General features: G+C 39.9%; 1 protein-coding gene and 1 long non-coding RNA gene across 6 annotated transcripts in view; one reads left to right on the top strand and one right to left on the bottom strand.

Moving 5' to 3' along the window:
- The window catches only part of ryk (receptor like tyrosine kinase), a 36,567-nt gene extending 15,054 nt beyond the window's left edge, over positions 1 to 21,513 (top strand). Inside the window, exons 4-16 of one of the 3 annotated variants that reach the window (XM_068320171.1) lie at positions 835 to 966; positions 1,551 to 1,613; positions 2,399 to 2,540; positions 3,332 to 3,432; positions 4,742 to 4,825; positions 7,105 to 7,230; positions 13,324 to 13,410; positions 14,118 to 14,187; positions 15,001 to 15,133; positions 17,078 to 17,187; positions 17,320 to 17,479; positions 19,369 to 19,505; positions 20,302 to 21,513. In XM_068320171.1, coding sequence (XP_068176272.1) covers positions 835 to 966; positions 1,551 to 1,613; positions 2,399 to 2,540; positions 3,332 to 3,432; positions 4,742 to 4,825; positions 7,105 to 7,230; positions 13,324 to 13,410; positions 14,118 to 14,187; positions 15,001 to 15,133; positions 17,078 to 17,187; positions 17,320 to 17,479; positions 19,369 to 19,505; positions 20,302 to 20,413 — 1,457 coding nt within the window. In that variant the 3' untranslated portion in view covers positions 20,414 to 21,513. The remainder of the gene's footprint in view (positions 1 to 834; positions 967 to 1,550; positions 1,614 to 2,398; positions 2,541 to 3,331; positions 3,433 to 4,741; positions 4,826 to 7,104; positions 7,231 to 13,323; positions 13,411 to 14,117; positions 14,188 to 15,000; positions 15,134 to 17,077; positions 17,188 to 17,319; positions 17,480 to 19,368; positions 19,506 to 20,301) is intronic. The other 2 variants (XM_068320172.1, XM_068320173.1) reach the window with 2 other exon arrangements.
- LOC137599320 (uncharacterized) lies at positions 7,240 to 13,701 on the bottom strand. Of its 3 annotated transcripts, none has more exons than XR_011036796.1 (4): positions 13,479 to 13,701; positions 13,197 to 13,371; positions 12,675 to 12,788; positions 7,240 to 8,436 (listed from the first exon to the last, which is right to left on the bottom strand). It is a non-coding gene; the product is annotated as an uncharacterized lncRNA (long non-coding RNA). The 3 variants fall into 3 exon arrangements; XR_011036795.1 differs by having other exon boundaries at positions 7,240 to 9,157; positions 13,201 to 13,371; XR_011036794.1 differs by having other exon boundaries at positions 13,201 to 13,371; positions 13,479 to 13,700.
- Positions 21,514 to 25,195: the final 3,682 nt, after the last annotated feature.

Raw genomic sequence — 25,195 nt, 5'->3', positions numbered from 1 at the left:
TTGCAGTCTTGTCCTGTCCCTTTGGGTGGCAGCACCGAACCAGACTGTGATGGAGGGACACAGAACAATGACTGCCGTGTAGAACAGGACCAACAGCTCCTTTGGCAGACTGTGCTTCCTTAGCTGCCTGAGAAAGTACATCCTCTACTGTATCTGCTCTAGAGCTGGTTCTTTTTTGCTTGTTTGCCCGATTTTGAAAACTCAAAAAAAGTATTTGACAACGTACTTTTCAGTCACTAAGACACTTTGTCACAGATGACAGCTTGCCATCTTATTCAAGACAATAAGATGGCAAGCCGTCATCTGTGACAAAGCGGCTTCTCACATTGTGATCAGAAGATGAAGGGACAAAACTGTTTAACAGATAAAATCTTTATTTTCAACTGTAAAATATTAGCAACTTACTTTTTTAAAAATGCAATCCTAATATTCTATTCTTTGGAGGGTGAATACTTCAGTTTAGTTTCCTGAGCTGCAATTTTCCGTGGTGGGGTCCAGACCCCGTGTATTGTCTGCATTTATTCCTTCAAAAGACATCATCAGACCAGATATTCACCTTATTTTTTAAATAATAACTGTTTGATGTGAAAGAAGTGTAAAATGATCAAAATGATATTTTAAGTTTGGCTGGAGAAACAAATTAAATATTCAATAATATAAGATGTCTTTGTTTCTCCTTCCACTGACCAGTAGTAGCAGACTGGAATAGTTCTGATCTTCTGTATCTGAAATAAGACTAACTACCCCAGACTTAGTGGGTTAGGCACTCAGACACAGGTGTAAACAAGATATTGCAGGAGAGTGAATTTTTAAATGTGTGTGTTGTATCTACAGTGTTCAGAGTGGACCTCTTTTGCTCTGGCAAGGTGGATGGAGAGGCTGTTTTAACGGTGCAGCTCAATCTGACAATCCATGCCAACAACTACACAGTGCTCAACTTCAAGAGGAGGAAAATGTGCTACAAAAGTAAGTATCTGTATGATCAGCTGTTCATCCAAACAAATATGTGATCATAGCTGCAGACACACGGGTGTTTAGTGTCAGTAACGGCTCTGTGCTGCCTTACTGGGACGTTTCAGTGTCGTTGCCAGTATTTGTGGTAACACTTGTTATCTTTCCTGCTATACCAGCTACAAATGGGTCTATTGGGGTGACTTCTAAAATTCTGTCCAACAAGGACAGATTATTTTTCAGCCATTCTAGTTTCCTTTGTTTCCCCTTGGATGTTCCCTTTTAATCCTAACACATTGCAGTCACTTATCTTTAAATGACATTGAGGTTTCTGTCTGCTTTCATCTAAAAACTGCATTCAGGTTGTCGTATGAACACATCTTAAACTACCATGTTGTTTTATGTCGAAGCATCTGTCTTAATTTGCTTTGGCTTTGGAATTCAAGTAGTTATGTAGTAATTAATGGCTTTTTACTTCTTGGTCATTTGAAATACATTGACTTTTTTTATCTTTGTTTAGTAGTTTGAAAATCATAGCTCTGTCAATTAAGTCTGGCATTTTAAGGTTTATGGTAATTCCCTGCTTCCTTTGTCAACAGGAATAGATGTTGACCCCAACATTCCCATTCCCCTCAACAACAACACTCTTCCACGGCCTGATTGTAAGTAATTTTGCTTTCCTAGATCCTGCTCCAATCGTCTGTTCATTCCATGTTTTCACCCCGACTTTCTGTATGAATAAATAGTAAGGCCTAAAGGGGTGTCTTTTTGTTCCACCTCGGCGATGACAGCACAGGTAGTAATGGCACTGAAATGTGTGTCAATGTAAATGTGAGGTGGAAAGGAAGGGCAGGACTGTAATGTTTGATGCAAATGCAGCCAACAGCAGTTAGCAACTCAAATGACAGGAACAATAGCCAAAAATGTCTTAAAAGGATTAGGAATGAAAGGTTTTTCTTTGCATGAAAGAGGCTCGTGTTGAGCATCAGTCAGACAAGGCAGAGGCTGGATTAGCACTGAGAAGTCTGTAGATAACATCACGCAGCCAGATGCATGACATCACACAACCAGGTGATTTGAAACCCTGAAGAGAGGGATTTATTCTGCTTTTGTGTCTGCATTCTGTTAGCATACTGCACTCCCAGTGGTTACCTTCTTCCAGCAGGAGGTATTTTAGTGAACCCACCACCCCAGTGTTAGAGTTCCATTGGTGGGACGTCTTCTTTCTGCCCCAGAACCTGGGCCCCTCAGAGACTTTTAGAGAGGTGATGAGACACCAGATCACAGCTTCTACTGTTCAAGTCTCCTTTGGCTGAAAGAGGAGCCCCTGGTGTCCATATGTCCTCTTCCTCTCTCAGCCATGTCGTTATGATGCTGCCTCCCGTCTCCTTGTCTTTTGTTGTGCTTTGTGTGTGTTTAATGTTGATGTGAGGCTTGTTTTCATCAGTAGATGGGGTGACCGCCCCCACCACATCCACCCAGGTGTTCTATATAAGTGTGAGTGTGTGCTGCATCGTCATCTTCCTTGTGGCGATCATCCTGGCCATCTTGCACCTGCACAGCATGAAGAGAGTGGAGATGGAGGACAGGTTTGTTTTTTTTGTCGTTTTTCCCTGCTCTAACTAGGCATTTTAATTTACCAGTGAAGCACTTGTTTTATTGAAGCCAATAAAAAACGTCCACAGTGCGATAGAATTACAGCTTTTATTTGTCACATCTGAAAGTTATGTTACTATTTTCTGCAGAATGCTGTTGAAAGACAAAACAAAAATGGGTCATCTCCACTGAGAGGACTAAATCAAGTTGAAACCTGCACTTTAGCTTTCCTGCTTGCTTCCTGTAATCTCCTCTCCAGATGGCTGCAGGCAGCTATGCAGGTTATCAGATGCTGATGTGGAGAGAGATTGGCCTCTTGCTATTCATCTGAACAGTGTTTGGTCATATCACGGAAATCTGTCTATTTTTATATTTTCACAAAACTAGGTTGCTGTAATTGTTTAATTTAATCACATTCCACAATGGGAATTTTGTTACTAGAGACTATTCTATCAGTTTTCCAACTTTTGACTGGTTGTAACTCAGTTTATTGTTTCAAGCTGAATCAACAGTCCATCACAGACAATTAATAAGCATCTATTTTAATAATAGTTATTTTATTTTGTGCATTGTTTGTTTTTAATGCTGAAGTTATGATGCTTCAGTGAATTTTTTTACATATTGGAGATTGTCAATAAGTAATTCAATTTGATTATTTTTATGCAGCAACCTGGTCAGGTAAATTTTGTTGAAACTGCTATGTAGTTCCTGAGAGGCGAGGAACATTTTCTCATGTTTTAGAGGTGGATCCACTGAGCTTTATGATGAACTCTGTGTCTTTCAGTGTGAGTGACAGTGGGAGCTCACAGGGCCTGTCTCAGCCATCCACCCAGACTACTCAGTACCTGAGGGCCGACACTCCAAACAACGCGGCCCCTGTCACCAGTAAGAGATTTGATTTACTCCAGGACTGGGTTGTACTTAATGCTCTATTTTAAAAACCAAACAATTTTTGCACGGATGACCTATCGGAGTGTTCACGGGCATTCAGTCAGACTCAGAAGGACATCTTTGCTTTTTTTGTCCCTTTTCTCACTGGTTTCCTCAAGATGTGCATACTTCTCCAAATGCAATAAGCAACTGGGAATGTCTTTCGTAACCTAACTAGTGTCATAAGATTGCGATGAAGAACAGAGTTCCCCCGTGATGTTCACGTATTTTAGTGCCTTGTGACCTGTTACTGTCTGAGTGATGTGTCAGGTCAACTGTTCACCAGTCAAAGGTACAAGCTGTGTTTTTATACGGGCCTGGCAGAAACTTAATTCTTTAAATTGATGTAATTAATATTGTGAACAACACACTCATCCAGTTACAAAGTCGTATGGCTTAAGACTGGACAGTAACTTGCAATTTACAACCAACTTTTGAACTAATCGGTCAGTCTGAGCTGCTTTTAAGAGGAACCAACCAGCTTTACAGAAGAAATGGGACTATCAGCACATTTTTTATCATGTTTGCATTTTTCTGTTCCCGTTTCTTAGTCAGTGCATTTATCCTTCTCTCTTTTGGATTTATGCATGTTCTTCTTCTCACCAAGTGTTAATGATCAGTACCACTCTTGTTTTCCACCCACAGCTGTTCAGCTTTTCAAGGCAAGGCTAGAAACTTGGAAATTACTATTGTCCCAACATTCAATGTTAAAAAAATATCTCCATGCAACACCTCCAACATGTTCATCCTGTTATATTTCTGTTTGTAATTTGGATCTGAAATTTACCATTTTGTATTTTACAACACCAAAAAAATACCATCACATATATTTACCATATTTACAGACGGACTGATGAAGTAAAGCGATGGAATGGGAAGATGAGGATTTCATCATACACTTTATCTACATTTATCTACATTTCAGAATAACACTCTAATTGTATGCCTTAGTGTGGCCCTCCATTGCCCCCTTGCGGACAAAACTCACACGTCACTGCCTGTGCTTTTCGTTTGACCCACTTTAGTATGGATTGACGATAACACTCTCCACACCACCCACACATAAACCCAACCTGAAAGCATGCCTGGTTGGATTTATGTGTTCTTTATTAACTAGGATTTAATCAATATAGGATCATCCATCCATCCATCCATCCATTCATCCATTCAGATCTTGTTGTAATTTGAAGGAGTTGTATCGCTGAATCACTTCTTTCTCACTGTTTCCATCCTCCACTCCCCACCCCTTTCCTCTTGTCATCAGACAATCACCCTGGTTCTGCACCCATACTCCAGCTTGCTGCTTCTTCCTTCCAAAATCCTGGTGCACCCCCTCATGAAACAAAAAGTAAGTTCTGTAGAAAACTCAGAACTGTAATGATATATATTTTTTGTCATATAATTATTAACATTTGAGCCATTATTTGTTCATAGTTTTCTGTACTTGACTTTGGATGAACACCATCTATGATTGCATTTCTTCACCCTCGCGTCCTGTTTCTAGTGTGATTATAGTGAGAGGTAGTGGAAAAGTTAATCATTGTAGAAAGTGATAATGTAATTAAATAAAAACACAGGAACTCTCATTTAGGACCTCTCCTCCTCGGTCTAGCTCATGGTGGTTTATTTTATCAATATGTCCACTATAATGTATGTGTTGTCTCAAACTGTTTACAAGATGGTGGTTGGCCGTGTGCCCCCACACACACCAACTCATTTTTGTTTCTGTTCACTCAAAACTAAGGAAAGTGGAACAATTGACATAAGTGTAGACATTAAGCGAAGATATAAACCAATCAGAGGAGCTTCAACCTAAAGGAACATTGTCTGTGTAGGTTCAGTCTTGACACCAAAGTCAGGCTATCCCAGCTAGTTCACACAGAATTCAGCATATATAGTACACACTTTGTCAGAGGATATACAGCCAATATAGAAAAAAACTAAATAAAGGAATCATTCCATAATGTTAAAATATTACTGAAGAAATGGAGTAATAATTTGAAAATTAATTCAATAAGGAAAAGGATGTGGCCAATTTTGTCATGGGTTTCATATTTTCTGTAATAAAATATCTGATCAGATGGGACCCTTTGGACTTAATCCTACTAACAATAGATCCATGGTGTAATTTGTTGAATCTTGGGTATTTCTGATGTTTAAAACTTAGAAAACTTTGCACTTTCTCTGTATTTATTCCATAAGTTTTCTTCAGTAGCGGGCTTTTGTGGTTACAATGGATGAGTGGAAAGACTGCTGATATTTTAGTGGTTCAGTTCAAGTCTGTGAGAAAACAGCCCAATTAAACTAGTGAAATGTAAAAAAAAAAGAAACTAGTATAAGATGACTAAAAATAGATTAAACCTTACTGAATCATTAACATACTTACATATAGTGTCGGTCTTTGATGAACAGTGATGGGGTTTTTTTTAAACTCAAATTGATTCAACTTCACACACTGGCACAATTTTATCCAAAAACCATCCACTCACAGTGTTTTCCGCACTATAAGGCGCACCTAAAAGCCTTTAATTTTCTCAAAAACCGACAGTGCGCCTTATAATCCAGTACGCCTTATATATGAAAAAGGTTTAAAATAGGCAATTCATTGAAGATGCGCCTTATAGTCCAGTGCGCCTTATAGTGCAGAAAATACTGTAAATATGAGTTTCGATCATCCTGGCCAGCCTCCATTTATTGTAGAAACCTATAATATTAAACAGGTTTTGAGTATTTTAAGTGTTAAGTGGAAACCTGAAATGATGTGGCCTGGATCTGCAGTATACTGTTGATAAAAGTGAAATTCTGTTGAAGAAAAAACATTTGCTCTATTCCAGTTTTTAGTAAATCATTGTGCCATTAAAGACGGTTGATGCTGCTGCATTGACCTCTAGGGGGCAGCATTGATTCAGAGTTCTGATGCACCTTCCATTAAAGCCTTAGATCACCTTGTCTAACTCAGTGAACCCAGATGGGTCAGTGTACACACAACTGTGCACACAGTACTAAACACAGTACTCGAGCAGGAGGAGGCTGTTGTTGGACTGTCATGAACTTTACCTGGATGTTGTTTTTGTTAGCAATTTTTCCTAAATCTCAATTCAGTCACTGCTTTATCGACAATCTGCACACAGTTTATCATGGCATTTCAGGAGGCAAGAATGTGTTATCTGTCATCACTGACATGTTGTGTACACATGGGGTGTGTTGATATAAAGAGTCTGTGTGTACACTATGTGTTCATTCATGTGTAGATTCCACAAGGAAGTTCTTTTGAGTCCAAACTCAGTCTCACTTCAGTAAGAATTCAGCTACTGACATGCATACACATGGATGTTATGCAGTGGAAGTGCTGTAATACTGGATTTCACGTGCTTTGATGCAACATGCATGTAGTCGGATGAGTTGTTTTAGTCACAGGGTTTCTTCTTCTAACAGTTGAAATTCTTGGAATTGAAATTGGACAGAAGCTTGTCTTGGACGAGAAATGTGTCTGTCAAAAATGATGCAAAGCCCAAGTCCCTGAGGTTGTTTTCTTATGTTAGTCACAGTTTAAGACCTGTCAGGCTCATTGAAAGTGTTCCATGTATGTGGATCATATTTCGTTTAATGGGTTTTCCATCCCCACAGGTTACCCATCTCTCCGCATTGAGAAGAACGACTTGAGGAGTGTTACTCTCATGGAGGCCAAAGCCAAAGTGAAAGACATTGCTATCTCAAGGGAAAGAGTCACACTAAGAGATGTCTTGCATGAAGGTACTTGCTTCCATCTTCTGTCTTTGAAATGTGCTCCCAAATTACTTTTCTTTATTCTTCAGGTGTGAATGTTATCTCACAGTTGCAGACGGTTTACTCATGGTGCTCAAAAGTGAACTCAGATCGTGTCACAAAGGATAGTTATCATTTCTATCCTGAGGCAGGTTATAAGTTTTAAAATTATTCCAAACAAACCATACACAGACATTACATTGGTGCTGAACTGTTGCTCCTGCATCTCATTCAAACACCTCAAATTAAGGAGCAGACTCACAAATACCACAAGGGGCGGCAGTGGCTCAGCGGTAGAGCCATCATCTTGAAGACAGGATCGCCCAGCCATCGGGGGTTCGAATCCCGCTCCCGCCAGAACATTCCCTGGAGTGTGAGCTGATCATGGGAGGCGTCGGCTCACCTCCCAGCCACTGCCAAGGCACCATTGAGTAAGGCGCCGTCCCCCCCACAAGATGCTCATTGGGGCGTGACCCTCGTGTGCGACCCGTCACTCCACCTCCGTTGTATCACTGTTTCAAGTTTATTTATTTTTATATAGCACAGATTCACAATGTCTCAAAGGGCTTTACAATCTGCACATGGACGATATCCCTCTGACCTTTGTGCACTGCAAGCAGTGCGACCCTCACATCGGATAAGGAACAACTCCCCCCAAAACCCTTTTAACAGGGGAAAAAATGGATGGGAGAAACCTCAGGAAGACTGCAGAGGAGGGACCCCTCTTCCAGGAGTGGACAGACGAAGCAATAGATACCGCATGTACAGATTAACAACACAATAATAATAACAGTAACAATAACAGTAACAATAAATGTATAACAAAGGCATGCCGATCCATCCAGTAGAGCGAGTCACCACCAGCCGATGAAGCACACAGGGGTCACCGATTGCCGAGGATCCACCACTCTGAGGACAGACCAGACAGTGCCTAAGTCATTGAGCTCAAAAAAGTTAAAGTCAAGGTTACTCTGGCAAAACCCCAAAATCACAGCAGAACCAAATGAGGCACAACCAGCACTCCCCTAGTGGATGATGAAACAGGACCACTGTACAGCTTGTGCTATCGCCAGCCATGGAAGCAGACCGAGGTAGCCGATTGCCGATGATCCACCACACAGAGGCCTGTGAGAGAGAACAGCAGAAGAAGGGAGAGAGACAGAGATAGCAGAGATAGCAGGGGCGAGAGAGGTGCTAGAGGGACCAGAATAGCAGAGGATTAATGGGAGGCAGGGGCCTAACTAAGAAATCCTATGACTCGTCGGCAGGACTAGGCTAAACCTAAACATTGAGACCGCCACCCCCGATATTACTTATATGTTAGGTCGAACAGATATGTTTTGAGTCTAGATTTAAAGACATTTACAGATTCAGACTGTCTAATATTTATAGGGAGGTTATTCCACAAGAAGTATGTCCTCTCTTGCTAATTGCATGCCTACAGGCCCCTAGTGTGTGCTGTGTTCAGGGGCCTGTAACCTCTAACCCATGTGTGTAATTAACATATATATACATGTGTGCGTGTGAGTGTAAAAAGAATTTCCCCAAGAGGGATAATTAAAGTATAGATTATTATTATTATTATTAAGATGAACACAACGCCGTTTACATCTGAACTGTTCTGGGCTCCACCCAGAGGTGGTACGTCTTATTTAGTTGGCAAAAGACTTGACTCTGCCAGCTGGTTGGTCCAAAGTGTTCATAATGTCAGATTGAACCCATGTGAGCAAAACAGAATACATAATGTAATTGAGATCACATTGTAACTGTAATAAAGACAAGATGTGAAAGGGTTAGATTGTCTGAGAAAATAATCTGAGTATAGAGGTCAATGAAATGTGATAGAAAGTGTGGAGAAGCTCTGAAATGATTGGCAGTGTAGGAGCTTTAGTGGTGTTTGAAAAGTTGATGATTCCTGAAGCGAAAAGAAATATATACATATAACTTATTTAAAATATATTTTATTTAACACAGACACATACAGTATATACATATATATGTATATATATATATGTATATATATATATGTATATATATAATTTATGTTTTGTCATATATATTTAATTTTTTAAAGAATATATTTGATCTCGCCTCCTCTTGTGCAGCTGTTTCATTGATAAAATATAAGTTTGTCCAGGGAATTAAATGTTTGAATATTTCTTTGGGTGAGATTTCAGGAGCATTGTTGCATCTCTCTCCAAAGCTGTTTCGTGTGTTACAGTCTGCATATGGCGCATGTGTGTATAGTAGCTATAATCACACTTTCATAATAATGCTTATTTGTTGACTGAGATAATAGTTGGATAGTGTGTAATAAGGATTAACCTGCATAAATGGAATTCCAGGAATGTTGTATTGAGTTTCCTAAAACACCTTCACAGGTAATTTGTTGGGTGTACTCTGGTCCAATCTGTTTACAAGACTCAACTTTAAGATTTATATGTTTGAGGCTTCCACTGGTTTCTCTTAACAGATGTGAATAGTAAAGGTCAACTTAATCATTTGGAAAACAATTGTGAGGAAAATGTCTAAGTTGCTGCGTAATGTTTTGAGTCTGACAAGTCAATAAATCTGTCATGTGGAATCTAGAGCCTGGTGTACAGAAACATTGTCCCTGTACTTTCATTACTTTGAGTGCGTATGTTTGTCTGGGATACAAAGAGGAGACGTGAACTATGAACATGAACGTTTCTTTTCCCCCTGTTTGAACATGCCTCATCTGATCAACGTCACTGCAAATGTTGGCACAAACTTGGCAAAATGCTGAGCTTGATGAGAGAAACTACACAGCGATGTGTTGTCTTCAGTTTTTACATTGAAAACCTTTGAGTTTCAGTTTGGTTTCATCAATGCTTCTCACTTCAGAACCTCTTGAACAGGATTAAGTGATGCTGTGATGTAATAGAACCAAACTAGGCTGTACTTTCCTGTCTGGTTATTTGCCCACACTGGGGTTTAGTGTGACTGATGACCTGATGGTTAGTGAAGGATTTATACAATGCTGGGCTTGCACTAGGAGGTAGTATGACTAAGCCACTGTAGCTCGGTGTAAAAGAATTGAGCAAGCCACAAAAAGCCACATTCTGTGTCCAAGACAGTGGCGCAGTGCGGGGACGACAGACGCTTGTTGCAGGGGGCGTGGGGGGGCCTCCCCCAGTAAATGTTTTAGAAAATGGGGTTGTTTTCCTGCGTTCTGTTGCATTCTGAGGACAAAATCTTCTGTTCAGTTTACCTACAAAAATACACTTAAGTCAACAGTTGAAGCTGAACTATCTTTATTTCTGTCCTACTTTATGCAGGTATGAATGTGAGATTCAACAACTGAAAACTTGCATTCACTATGTGAAGATACAGTCATAAAAAGTATTACTCAATGTTTACTTGCAAGTTTTACTTAGACTAGAAGACATTTTAACTTTGACCACCAACAACACCATTGGTATGCCATAGTTTATTTTATTTAATTTTTTTAAATTCAACAACATGATTTTTCATTTCAATTTAAAAAGGCATGAAAAATAGCAAGCGAGGTGAATACATATTTACATGCATCGCTGGTTATTCCTGCCGGTCATAGGGATCAAAAGTCTAAGACTACAAACAAGTATTGATAATATATTTTCATTTACCTTCTGATCGGTCTGTCACCACTCCTACCCCCTCTCAGCATTCACCATTTCTTTATTAATGAGGACTTTAACACAAACTCTACTAGAAAACACTGGATTCTTTTGATCGATCGTCCTCACCTTGTTGTACACAAATTTGTGGGTTTAGCTTGTAAAAAAACCTTTTTTTTTTTTCATTGGACGAGAGGTCATGACTCGAGTGCATATTTAATGATTGGGAGCGTTCAGGTCAGTTCGGTTATTTCCGTCGGCATGCGGAAATAGCGGCGATAGCGTCGCTCGCTAGCGGAAATAGCGAGCGGCGATGTACGAGAAAAGGCTGTGGCTCCATGATTTGCTATGTATGATGGTGATACTCCACCTAAAAGCAACACTTCCATGAGTTTGAACCCCTACAATCTAGGGTCACATTGGTGTCATTACTAGTTTTATAGTTATTCAAGAAAAACAGTATTTCACTAATTGGGAGTTTTTTCAAGATCCAAGGATGTAACTTTTGCAGATACTTCAAGTGGACACCAAACTGAATTTGAAGAGTTTCAGTTACAATTGGATCTCTCAGTTCAAGTCAGTATTATTATTATTATTATTTTATAGGAGTGACTTTTCCATAAATTTCCGTTATATCCTCCACTAGTGAACCACAACAAACAGATCACCACCCAAATCTAATCCGCTCTGCACTGAGCCGTCACTTCCCCTCAAAACGTTTGGTCAAAAGTTGTTGACATCTTTTCAGGTAATCCTCCAAACAAGCAGACAAACAAACCAGTGCCAGCAAAAACATTTTCTCCTTGATAACAAACAGGTTAGTACATAACCTCTGGTCGTGGTCATTTATTATCGGATCCTTCTCCAGCGGAAGGTGTCTGGTCCTATCTGGAAAGCCATTAAAAAGTCACGCCAGACACCTATTGCATTTAAATAAACCACCCCGCTGCTAATCTGGGGTCCTGCTGAACTCAGTCCTATGCTGGACCGATGTGTAAACTTTTGTTGATTGGAAAATAACTTGTTTATAGGGTATTTCTTTGTTAAATGAATGCTAATTGATGCTTTCTGATAGCTGTATTTGCTTTTGCCTTGTGCAGACTAGAGCTTTTCTGTCTCGGTGCTAACGATGGTTGTGGCTATCCCTCAGTATGATCCATTCAACACAATGGCTCAGAAATGCCTGGAAGGAAGTTTGGAACAAATATCCTCTTGGGCTTCAAAAAGAACTTTAAATTTTGTGGTCCGAGTTCACTGTGCCCAAACAGTAGCGGCCATAACTCAAGAACACAACTCTGGAAAGATTGTAATGCTAAAATAAAATGAGTAACATTCATAATGTACATGTCATGTAGAAATTTAGAAATTTGCATTTAAAATTGTTTGAACATTTGAAGCATTTGTAATTCTCCATGTATTTGGAATTTCTGATATTGAGCTTTATGTAATTTATGAAGTTTTCAATTAACCGCTCCTTGTGTCTGACGAGACGAGGACCCCTGCCATTGTATTTGTTTTATCTGGTATTTGAATTAAATCAGCTGTCTTGACGTAAATATTGAAAGGAGGTCGTGAAAATTAGGTTTAAGGTTAAAAGTACAGTAACTACGTCAACAAAATGCTCCACTGCCACTTTGAAGTCCAAGACTGGTTAATGTGTCTGTTCTATTCTAACCACCAGACTTTATCTGATGTATGTGGGAAGCTCGCCTGTGCATCCAGACCCACACACGTCATTCCTGTATACAAAATGACAACAAATAAATTTGTATTAAACACACGAGAGTAATAAGCAATAAAAACCTGACATACAAGGCCTTATCTCAAAGGCAGTTGTTTGTGGGAGTCGGCAGGTCCAGACAGGCTTGACGTAGAGGGAAGGAGACAGTTACACACTCACCCTGTTGTTACTCCTCGCCTCCTTTCCTGTTGAAACACATGGTGCAGGTGGCCTCAGGTCCCAACTTTTTTCTGAGTTTATGTTGATGGTTTATCTTCTACCTCAGCCCTCAAGCAACAGAGTGACATTTTATACAAAGGAGAGGATGAACGGGTTCATTTGTCGTTCCACATCGATCACATTTCTGAATCATTCTCAGTGATGAACCTCTAACTTTAAGTGAATCTCTTGTTTGGCTCTGGTAATTGTAGCAGGAGCCAAAACCACCTAATTCCATTAACTCATTGGCTGCCAGGGCTTTGTTTCAATTGTTTATCCTCGGGCGATTCTGCCCAACACTCCTGACATTTATTGGTATTTTCTTTCTGTTCTTTACCGATCGCAAAATGCTTCGCTCAGAATGACAAAGCAAAGCATTTGAAGCAGAAACTTACCCACCTCTGTCCACAGTTCAGTCAGCCATGGAGGCCAGTGAGGTGACATTTGCATGTTTGATTGGGATGTCTCTTCCCGTCTCCCTGCCCTTTTCCTCAAATAAAGCCAGTGGTTTGTCTTTTACAGGCACATTTGGCCGCATCTTCCATGGCGTGCTGCTAGACGAAAAGGATCCTAGCAAGGAAAAACAAGTCTTTGTGAAGACTGTCAAAGGTCGGTGCCCCATCCTTGCACATAATTCGCAGTTTAACCTCAAAAGAAATGAAAATATTTCAACTGACCGCAAGTTGGTTGTGAAAGCGAAACTGCAAAGCTCAGTGAATAGCCAAAGGAAATGAAAAATGACTGTAATGCCAGAGACTCCCGTCGAATGACGACGCAGTGGTTTTATAATGTGTGCATCAGATGAGCAGATGTGTGATTCCAATTCAGTAAACGGATTCAAATGTGACGGTTATTGAATTCTATGTTACTCATGCTGCGGGGAAAGGGACTGTCAGTTCTTTGTTAGCAGCGTGCGTCTCTCTGCCAGTTGCCAGCTGACCTCTCCATTCTTTCATGTTTGCTCAGGGAGAGGTGGATACCCCTCAGTGAACAATATAATCATGCCAGTCTCAATGTTGTTAAAAGTCTTTACTTCCTCTTCTCTTTGCCTTTGTGAAGGGAACGCTACTACTTTCCATAACTACCAGACAATGGCCACACTCATGCACTGATTGACTTGACCTCACTGAGTCAGTTTTACTCTGATGTTTTAATACTGCAAAGGAAAAAAAACTAGATTGCTGGCATGGAAATTTGTACAGGGACACCAGTAAAATCAAACAGTAAAGCCGGTTTCAACAGTGCAGAGATTCTCTCCCTAACCTTTATCGTGCAGCTCCTCATCATGAGCTTTCCTGTCTTGTTGAACCGTTCAGATCATGCATCTGAGGTGCAGGTGACCATGATGTTGACTGAAAGTTGCAAGCTTCGTGGACTTCATCATAGGTGAGTGGAGGCAAACACAATTCATAGATGTTTACAATGAATGTGAAATTAGGAAACAAAAACCACTATAACACACAGACCCAGTTTGATGTCTACTGGAGAATACTAATCCATTTTAACTTCCCCCAAACTATGAAATCATTTCAAAAGGAAAAAAAGGCAGTCAGAGACTGCAACATCCCGCGACACCTCTGAATTCAAAATTTTACCCTGACCTACTTGCATAGGTCAGGGATCAAAGCTAGTGCTCTAACCTACTGTCATCGACCAAAGCACTAGCTTTGATCTATGGTCTTACTCACACAGGTCTTCTCCCTCATATTTTTATCTTATCCAGTTTCTGAGAGTGAAAAAGTTGAAATTTGACCTCGACCTAGTTTTCTCAAGGTCATCTCATTTTCATCCCCTTTGCTGCCTGAGTAATGTGCTTTTTGTTTCATCTTTCTATCTGCAAAGGTTGCGGGGATATTTGGTGGACAAACAAACAGACGAACACATGAACGCTGACAATTACAATACATCACCGCTTTGAAGCGGGATGTAACAATTGGAGTATTAGACATTTAATTTAGTGCCTTACTAATTTCGTGGTATATCTTTCAAATTTCTCATAATGATTGATCTGTGACTTCCCCTTGAAGGTCTGTCGTCACGTTGACCCACTCCTTCCTCTTTCCACATTTTGAGGTCGATAAGATGACAAATTTTGCTGACAATCTTTTCCTCCCGACATGTAGCAAACCTCTATTTATGTAGACACCATGTATGCGGTACTGTTCCTGTTCCTCAGCTGGTCTTTCTCTCCAACCTTAGAAATCTGTTACCCATAAGTCATGTGTGTACCGAAGATGGAGAGAAGCCCATGGTTCTTTTGCCTTTTATGGCTTGGGGAAATCTCAAGCTGTTCCTGCGACAGTGCAAGCTTGCTGAGGCTAACAACCCACAGGTGAGGGTTCAACTCGCCACATGTATGGAGGAGATAGAAACATATTAAACCGTTAAGATAAACGCCTCCATGCACGTCATGTCGGCAATTAGATGAAGAGATTTATTAACATATAAAAATAAATCCCAATGCTTCAAACCTGAAATGAGGTTTTACGTATTTGCTGAACTCCACACCTTCTGGGCCTTACTGTTTACACTGTTATTGGAGTGATTGTTGGTATAGACATGAAGCCAGAGCTCCAGGCAAAGGTTTTTACTCACTTTTTAAAGACAATTTGGCTTTTGTAAGGGTTAACCCCGTAAGCAAGTGTATGATGTGTTTGATGTGTTTGGCAATGCCACACTACTGATTTAATCAATCCATAACCCTCAATACAGATGTATCACGCTCTGAGCAAACAGGATCAAACTTGCCGTCCATTTGAGTAAATCAAAACTCTTCAGTACGTTTGCTCTCATTATGTGGTTTAGCAGCTTTAGCAAACAAAGACGGTCATTAAGTTGTGCTGTTAAATAAACATCAAACCATAAATCTCGTATAGAGATAAAACTTTTGGAAAGATGAGTCTTCATTCTCCAAGTGAACATCTGGTTTGGAGGGAAAATCCAACGAGTGTCGACCTTTTCTCCTCTGGTTGTGTTTCCACCCACAAAATGTTGATGCTGCTCAGCATGGATGCAAGAGGCTGACCGAGCACCTGATAGTCGATGCACTCGTCTCAGTTTTACATGCTTTGTTGGTTCAGGCCTCATCAAAACAAATATTTCCCTCTGCATTTTTTAAAACCGTTTTTAGTGCAGAATATTTTTGAAAGCCTTTGCTTCTGTGTTTCTTTGTGAGCATGCAGAACAGAGAGTTTGGAAACAGTCATATCAACACTTCAGTTGTTGCTCACCCATTAGCGTGTCAGTAGTAAGCATGTGTCTACAACACGTGTAACAACAACATACTGCTTTGTTGTATTTGTTCAGCTGGCTTTGTTAGTCGTGATTGCATGTTGACAAATTCACATAGTTTTTCACCTTTTTATGTATCGTGTCATTGAAGGTGCGTCAACTCTTTATGTTAATTTGTGAATCGTTGGTGTGGCCTTTTATGGTCACGTTTAAAGCATTACATTTATGTAATCTTTTTTGCATTATTTCATATTGGGAGGAATTCTGTCAAAACAAATTTTCTGTACTTTTTTAAATGAAAGGGATTTTTTTGGCATCATTCACATCCTTCAGATGTTTTCAGGCTGTTTTTCTGTGCTGTTGAATTGATAACTTGAGGCTACGTCAAACTGTCCATTGTCAGACAAGATTAAACGGCCCAAGTGTTTCTGTTGTGTTTGTCTGTTCTACACTAATTACCTGACACAATGTGATATACTTCACTCTGAGAATGTGTGAACAAAACATTATCACATTTCACCCAAAACCACAAATGGTGAAACCACATTGTGACACAAGAGGAGAAGTCAGCGTGTCAGTGAGGATTCATTGTCTTGGCAAAAGAGACATTCGTACCGGAGTCATGGTAATCCATCAGGTAGTTGTCTCGACTCCACTAAAAGCCAAAAATCCTGCAAACGTTGCATGTTGTGTAACTGTATTTTATAAAGAGTTGGATTGTTTTCCAGCATTCTTGACATTTGAACAATTACGTAAGAAACTACTTCTGAGGAATGTTTTTGTTGAGGCAGAGCATTGACTCAGGTTGTTTCTGTTAACAGCGTATTGTTTGATTAGCTTTGTAGTTGCATTTAAAGACTGAAATAGTTTTTAATTTGGCCCATGATATTATATTAAAGGAAATAAGAACTGGTTGACACATTGGTGTCAGCGCTCTGAAGTAATGTGGCCTATGGTCTCCAGTCCAGTTACACCCTGGTTCTGTTTTTCCTGTCTTTGCTTCTCAACAGCACATTGTCTGTTTCTCCCTGGTGTTTCCTTTCAGGCTATCTCTCAACAAGATTTAGTTTACATGGCCATCCAGATCGCCTGTGGAATGAGCTACCTGTCTCGCAGGGAGGTCATACACAAAGACCTTGCTGCCAGGAACTGCGTGTAAGTATCCAAGACCTGCCTCAGAACTCCAGCCCTTTTATTGTCTGTGGCTTTGAGTGACTTGGTCAGGAATTTGATAGCTAACAAATAAACATGCTGGAATTTTTTTTTTTTTTGCTCCCTCTCTGACAGCATCGATGACAACATGCAAGTTAAGATTACAGACAATGCCCTTGCCCGAGACTTATTTCCCATGGACTACCACTGTCTGGGTGATAATGAGAACCGGCCTGTGCGATGGATGGCCCTCGAGAGTTTGCTCAACAACGACTTCTCCAGTGCAAGTGATGTGGTAAGAATTGCAGTATTACACATGGGCAAAAGTAATTATAGCTGACCCGCAAACCCCGTAATTAACTCGACCTATCGATCAATGATTTTCTGTAGTAATAAAAAAAAGAAGGGAGATGCAGAAAATGACACCAGTTTTTCCAGAACTGTTCTCAAATTGCTGGCCAGCGGAGGGAAAAGGGAGGTGCAGCAACTCATCCCTGTTTCAGGAGAGCAGAGTGTGGCATCAGACATCAGGAACTTTGACACATCCTATGAGGCAGCCAGTCTCACTCGAGTCAGACATGCCTGAATCCTATTTTCTCCTTTAGGGGTGTCAAACTGGATCACACAAGGGGCCGAAATTCAGACACAGTCTATGTTGCAGGTCAAACAGTCATTACGTTAATTGTTCCTGAAATATTTTGACCTGAAAAGACTATAACTGCTTTTCTCTCAGTAAAATAGATTGGTGGTTATTCAGCTGGGCCATGAGTTTTACACATGTTTCTTATGCTCATAATGCTTTCTAGATATCACTCCCCCGATCAATGCAAAAAGTCAATAATAATAATTTTAGGCATAATAATCCTTTATTGATCTCTTTAGGGAAATTACTTTTTTCTTTTTTTCCCCCACTATACTGTATTCATACATGTATGTATATCATACAGGCCCGTACACATGCACACACACACACACGGGGCCTGTAGGCATGCAGATAATGGGATGTAGAGTGGCAGGCAGCTCTCACTTGTGGCGCACCATGGGCAGCTTGTAAGAGAATGGTGCCTTGCTCAAAGGCACATCGGCAGTGCTCAGGCGGTCAACTTGCACCTCTCACTGTGATGTCACACTCCAAATGTTTTTGCCCACATGGGTCTTGAGCCAGCGACCCTCCGGTCTCCAGCCCAAGTCTTAGTGGACTGTGCTAATGCCGCCCCAGGGATGTCCAGGAAGTGCGTGGAGTCACACAGCATCAACACAGCATCAACACAGCATCACACACACACACACACACACACACACACACACACACACACACACACACACACACACACACACACACACACACACACACAATAGTGATATACCCTAATGGCAGTGGTTGTTTGTATTGTATAACCTTGCAGGAGATCATTAGGCAATGTTGGGACTGTGGGCTCTAATGCGGGAAAGGGATGTACGACTGTCCGTATCTCCTATGAATCACTGAGGCCATGCCCTCCCTCCATTCATTTATTTACAGGCCATATGTCAAGCTAGTGATCAGCGGTAAGCAAAAACAAGTTAATACATGCTTTATGACATAAAAAGAAGAAATTTTACCAAATAAAAAGTTGAATATGTACAGGTGAGATATGAATCGCCTCAAAGACAGGACTGAATATAATAAAAGATATTTTGTAGCATCTAGCATTTTTTTTTTTTTTAGTTACATATTGCTTAGTAAGAGCTACCGCTTTCTTTACAAAAGGATTAGCATGACTTCCAACATTCCAGTAAAAATGAGTGCAGCAACCACAGCAGTGGCCTCTGATATGGGTCAGGAATAACGAGCACAAATAGGGAAAGCTCCGCGTTCCCTCCTGCGAGGTCAGAACAGTGGGTTCTGGCTCCATCAGGAGCTCTAGCCAGGCTCCCCCCATTTGTCATCTGTCCCTTAACACAAACTTACTGCATTTATATAACTTTCAAGTAATGTTCTCTGCATACTTTTCTTGAGTTGATGCTGTGAAACTTTTTGTATTTGAATGCGAGTTGACGACATGGGTTTCCTGACTCTGGGGTAGACGTGGAGTTTGTTTCTGCTCTCTGTTTAAAGACACATTAAAGGCAACATGTTTTGTGTCTTGTCTTTAAATAAAAGCTCTGTAGTGGTTTCCGTGTTAATCACTTGTGTTTTCACAGTGGGCCTTTGGAGTGACGCTGTGGGAACTGATGACTCTGGGTCAGACACCCTACGTCGACATCGACCCTTTTGAGATGTCGGCCTACCTGAAGGATGGATACAGAATAGCACAACCAATCAACTGTCCCGATGAACTGTAGGTTGATTCACAGAGAATAACACACAAGTACAGAAATTACATTGCTTCTGATTGATTTATTAGAAAAATATTTTCATTTCCCAGAAGGAGTAGTTTGACTCTGTCTTCTGACAGATTCTCACAAAAAATATTCTATTGCTTTGATTCTAGTGGTTGTTTTCAAGAGACTAATCCAGATTGGGAAGAAATTTTATCTGTAGTCTGGTCAGATGAAAGTTCCTCACAGAGGTCCTGTAGTTGTTTTAGATGTTTAATTTACTAAATACCAGGGCAAGGAAATGGGTGGGTAAAATATAGAAGTGCACAAAACATAACTGGTATGTGATGTAGAAGCTGAACCAAGGAAAAATGTTCAGCTGCTACCAGAGCTGTCTGATGTGAAGTATCTTGCAAAAACTCACTATTCTTTTGGTAGCTCAGAAATGTTATTTACAACCATGTAAAGCTGTGCGTGTGTGTGTGTTTTTACACACCCACAAAGGCCTGTGAAACACTTGATACGTGGTTTCCTTGTAAACACAGTAGGTGGTGAGATGATGGCTTCCTTTTTCCAAAATATTAGATGGTTGCAAAATAAAACATTTAAAGCCATACACTGATTGAGAATTGAGGAAATGATTTTGATAACAGGCTGTTTGTGGAACAGTGGAAGTGTAAACTGGGTAGTTATGACATCAGATTTTGGTCCCCTTTCTCCTTTATCCCACTGAATCATTCCTCATTCACAGAACATGCATGATGATTGTGAAGCTTCTGCTGCACAGACGTTTTATTTGTCTTCTCTGTGTTGCAGCTTTGCGGTGATGGCTTGTTGTTGGGCCCTGGACCCCGAGGAGAGGCCCAAGTTCCAGCAGCTCGTTCAGTGTCTCACCGAGTTCCACGCAGCGTTGGGTGCTTACGTGTGAAAACAGGCTCCTTACGTTTTTGGAACAGCAACATTAAAGGCTGGAGGACACTATTCTGAAGGACAACGTGTGTGTGTGTCTGTGTGTGTGTGTGTGTGTGTGTGTGTGTGTGTGTGTGTGTGTGTGTGTGTGTGTGTGTGTGTGTGTGTGTGTGTGTGTGTGTGAAGGTGCCTTATCACAAAAATATCAGACTTAAGCCTGTAGGCTTCTTGTACAGTTCTTTTTGGAGTTGTTATATAGTTTAATTTCCTTTTTACAGTATAGTGAAGTAAAAGGGTTGTGTTTGATGTTTCATACGCTATGAATGCACCTAGCAGTAGTTGTTACGGTGCTCTTCCCTTGCCAACAGGACGGAAAGTTGAAAAGATGTCCTCACCTGTACAGCACGTCAATGTGTATTTGCCATCGGACAAACACTAAAGTTTTTTGACATCCTGGTTTTAAAGACATTCTACATTTTTTTAACTTTCTTATAATTGTATATTTGTTGTGGATGAGTGTAACTCTGCAGCAGAATGTTTTAGGTACAAAGTAGACATAATTTTTACAACCAACCCCAACATGCTGCCTCATTCTGCTCCACTTGGTACGAGAGACCGCTTGGACACCGGATCCGTCTGTTTGGATTATTTCTGAGATCTTTGATGAATGGTATAGTTTTTTTGGATGATACAAAAAACTGCGCTCCTGTTTTCACCATGTATGTTCTGAACTTGTAAGATCAGTACTGCAAAGCTGCCATGTTCATATGCGTGAGTGAGTGAGTGAGTGAGTGAATGTTGAGTCTTGTAACTATTTGAAGCCTCCTTCCTCTTTTATACATTGTCTTCCTCCTCTGCCTGTCATCAGAATGATCATTTCCACTTCATGAGCTTGATTGTTCTGCGTCAGAACACAGCCCGCCACAGGATTGTTTTTCAAGTAACTCAAACACTAATAATCACTGTGAAAGCACCAAACTGCCTGTTGGCTCTGTCTGACTATCCTCACACCGTTGGCGTCTTTGACGCGTCTCTTGGGCCGCTTGCATGTTGAATCAAGGTTGTAAACTGCTTCCCCAGTTCATATCCACAAATTAAATTGAGACTTTTTAAAAACAAGGAACACTGTTTGCTTTATTTTTTAAATCAAAATCACATCTCATTGTCTTTATCACATCAAAATGATGTCATTGATTTGGTTAGGCGTTAATGTTTGTGGTTTCCAGTGGTTCTCAGAGTCAAGTTTATGACACAGATGGAAAAACAAGGCGCTGACAGATTTTGGCAGGAGACGGTAAAGTAATTCAATATCAATATTTTTGTAATCACAAATGAATTTTCTCACAAATTATATTCTTTTGTCTAACTTGACTCATACAATTCTCCGTGGCTGCAACGCAGTACATTTAATGATGACATTGTGACTTTAAAGGAACCAGGTCTGGAAAGCGTTTGATGCCCAAGTGGTCCCCAGTTCCAAACCACCGTGATGTACTTCCTGTTCCAATATGGGCAGTGTTAACATATTTATAAATAGCCAAATAAAGCTCCCACTGTTAATAGTCAAGAATCTCTTAATAAATCCATATCTGCTCAAACAATAATATAATACAGTTCTTTACTTGTATGAATTTTCTGTTTTTCCTAGGGTTGCTTTTGTTTTTCCTCTGAATTTCTTGCTTTAATGTTTTTTCCTGACAAATCTCACATGCTTCAGCTTCCGTGTGTGAGGTCACAGGTTATTTCCTCACAGTTACGGCAGCGTTTGAAGAAGACATCATTAAAAATGTCATCAGTCATTGTCGGGTTCCATTCCGTCACTGCCGGCAGGCCTTTGTCACTTCTGCACGGTTCCACAATTTCTTCACCATTAGCTTGATAGACCCAAATGCAATGAAACCACAAGCAGACATGTTGAGTAATTAGACCTGCAGGAGGAAACTTGTGTTACAAGGTTCCAAACCATTAAAACAGTTTTTACTTCCCCAGTACTTCCCCTGAGGGGGGTTTTAGTCAGACGTCATCCAGGTGAACCTGCTGCCCAGAAAAGACCTGTGTGTCCAGCTTCAGCTCCTCCTCTGCTCTGATTACTGATTTCTCAAAGCGTCAGAATATTATTGTGTTGCTGTGTGTTTATGTTGATCTCACTGACATTGATTCCTCTCATGCTTACCTTGAATGAATGAAGTTTATTTTAGTGGTTCATATTTAAAAAACAAAACGTATTTCAATTGTATCAATAGTAACCAAAAAAGGACTGGGCTGAAGCAAAATGCTTATATAAGCCCACCCTGGTTAACAGAACTTAATCACAACAGCAAAATCAACATTCTTTTGGTTTTTAACAACATTCGCATAAATTGAATTATTCACCACTAAACATTGACTTCACCTCAGAAAATTTACAAACATTTGTAACTATCAAGTCATATTTAATTTTTTTCTTGAATTTAGATAGAATTTTTATCAATTTAATTTCAACTTCCAAATTATTCCAGAGTTTCACTCCTTGTACAGATACACATCTTTGCCTGACATTTGTTCTTGCTTTAACAGATTCAAATTGTAGTAGACCTTGGAGGTTATATGTGCTTTTCCTTAGTTTTTAAAAGGATTGAATGGTTATAGGAATTTCTTTATTTACAATACGAAATACAATTTTTAACATTTAACTTTATAATATCTACGAATTTCAACAGATTTGATTTTATGAAAAGTTCATTAGTATGATCATGAAACCCTACTTTATTAATTAGTCTTATTGACCTTTTTTGCAATTTAATGAGAGGATCTATATATGTTTTATTTGGGTTTCCCCAGATTTCACAGCAGTATGAAAGATATGGAAGCAGAAGTGACGAGTACAATATGTGCAGACATGGCTTATTCAATATGTGTTTAGTTTTATACAATATACCTCGTGTCTGATAATTTATTCCTGATATACTGGGTATGTGGCTGCTAGCAGATCTGATGATCTACGATCACTCCCAGAAGCCTTGTTTCATAAATCCTTTCAATTTCACTCCCGTTCCAACTCAATTTGACCTCTGTGCTTGACTTGTTGTATGTAAAAATCATGAATTTGGCCTTTTTCTCATTTAAAGATAACTTATTTAAATCAAACCATCAAACCTTAGATCGGGGCTGAACCATCAACTCCTGTTCTGGAACTCAAATGTAAATATTGACCAGTCAAAGATCAACTCATGCACCTGTTGCCTGGCAACACATTTAACATGGCATGATGAATCATCTGGAGAGTAATAAATCATCATTGTACGACATGCTTAATACAGGTAACACATTCATGGTGCCTTAGAAGATTATGCTTTATAATTCAATGAACCAGCAACCATTCAGTTTTATAAACGATTGTGAGAGTTGCAGTCGACTTTTAAAACCTCCAAAAAAAAAAGCAGCCTGTCTATGTTGTACAACTAGAGTGCATTTCTACTAGGAGGACGGTTGGCCTCATTAAATCCATCTAAACCCTTAATATGTCAGATTTGCATTGATGGCAGCTGCAGGGTTTTGCCCCCAACCCCCTAGATTTGCCAGACTTTTTCTAAGATTCATGTTTTATTCTCTCTGCAGACAAGGTCATTTTTTTTATCATCTGTTTGTGTTTTGCTTTTTTAGTTGGAAATCCATTCAGTAGTTTTTACAATCAGAAGGATGTTTGGTGTTGGGTAAAAACAGACTATTAGATTTTTAGTGTGAATCCAAACATTGAGGGAGTTAGTCATTTGACCTCCTGTTGATTTTGTAAGTTTGCCCAGACTAAGTAATGGACAATCTGCCATTTTAATGGTGTTTTTATTTTAAGATGAGAGACACAAGATCGAAAGAATTCAGAAAAACACATCACAAAACAGTCCAGAATTTTAATGAGTAAAACACAAAAGTATGTGTACCTTTTGCAATAACTTCAGTCAGGCGTTTCTTAGAAACGGCAGGCAGGTTGGTGAAAAAATCAGCCCCATGGGCTTCACAGATCTTGTAAGTTTGGAAACTGATGTTTGATAAGTCGAGGTTTCAGCCCTCTCCACATCTTTCTGACTGGATTAAGGTCTGGAGACTAGCGATGCCACTCCAGGACCTTAATGTTATTTCTCCTGATCTGTCTCTTGCTTGACTTGGCTGAGGGAAGGAGGTTCTACAGTCGTCACAGGACACGGCTCCGTCCGTCCTCCCTTCACCTCCAGGTTTCAGTGAACCATCTCAATCTTCTTCTCCAAGCTGATTGGAGATGGTCTTGTGTTTTGTTGAGCTTGTGTCCCGCTGTTAAAACCAACCCACCATTAAACTGTTAAACCCTTCATTCATGGTACAAACGCATGCAGCATGGGTCTAACAATTATGTCCCTCCATGTGGAAAGAGGCCAACTCACATTTATAGTTTTCACTTCAACAAAAAAAAAAAAAAACAGAAAAATAAACAGGTGGTTCTTTTGATATTCACTTAAAATTTTTATGTTAAAAATTTAGCTGATGTGGAAAAACTTTTTTCTCAGTTTCGCGATGAAACGTGTGCAATAAAAATCAGGATCTTCCAGATTAAATGCATTAATGAGGTTTGAGTTTGGATCACAGAACTATGAACTTCATTTTGGATGGAGCTTGTTTGAATTAAAGGGGGTAGATAAATGTCATTCTAGTTCCCTGTAAAATTAAAGAAAATTGTAAATCAACCAAAATAATTTCACAATTTTGAGGATTTTTTTTAATTCCAAAAAGAGCACAAAACAGTCGGGCAGACAGAACACAGTGTGTATATATACACACACACACACACACA

This window comes from Antennarius striatus, chromosome 7, assembly GCF_040054535.1.
Source record: "Antennarius striatus isolate MH-2024 chromosome 7, ASM4005453v1, whole genome shotgun sequence".
Lineage (NCBI taxonomy): Eukaryota > Metazoa > Chordata > Actinopteri > Lophiiformes > Antennariidae > Antennarius > Antennarius striatus.
The sequence above is the reverse complement of the archived record's forward strand: the minus strand, read 5'-3'. Positions and strand labels throughout refer to the sequence as shown.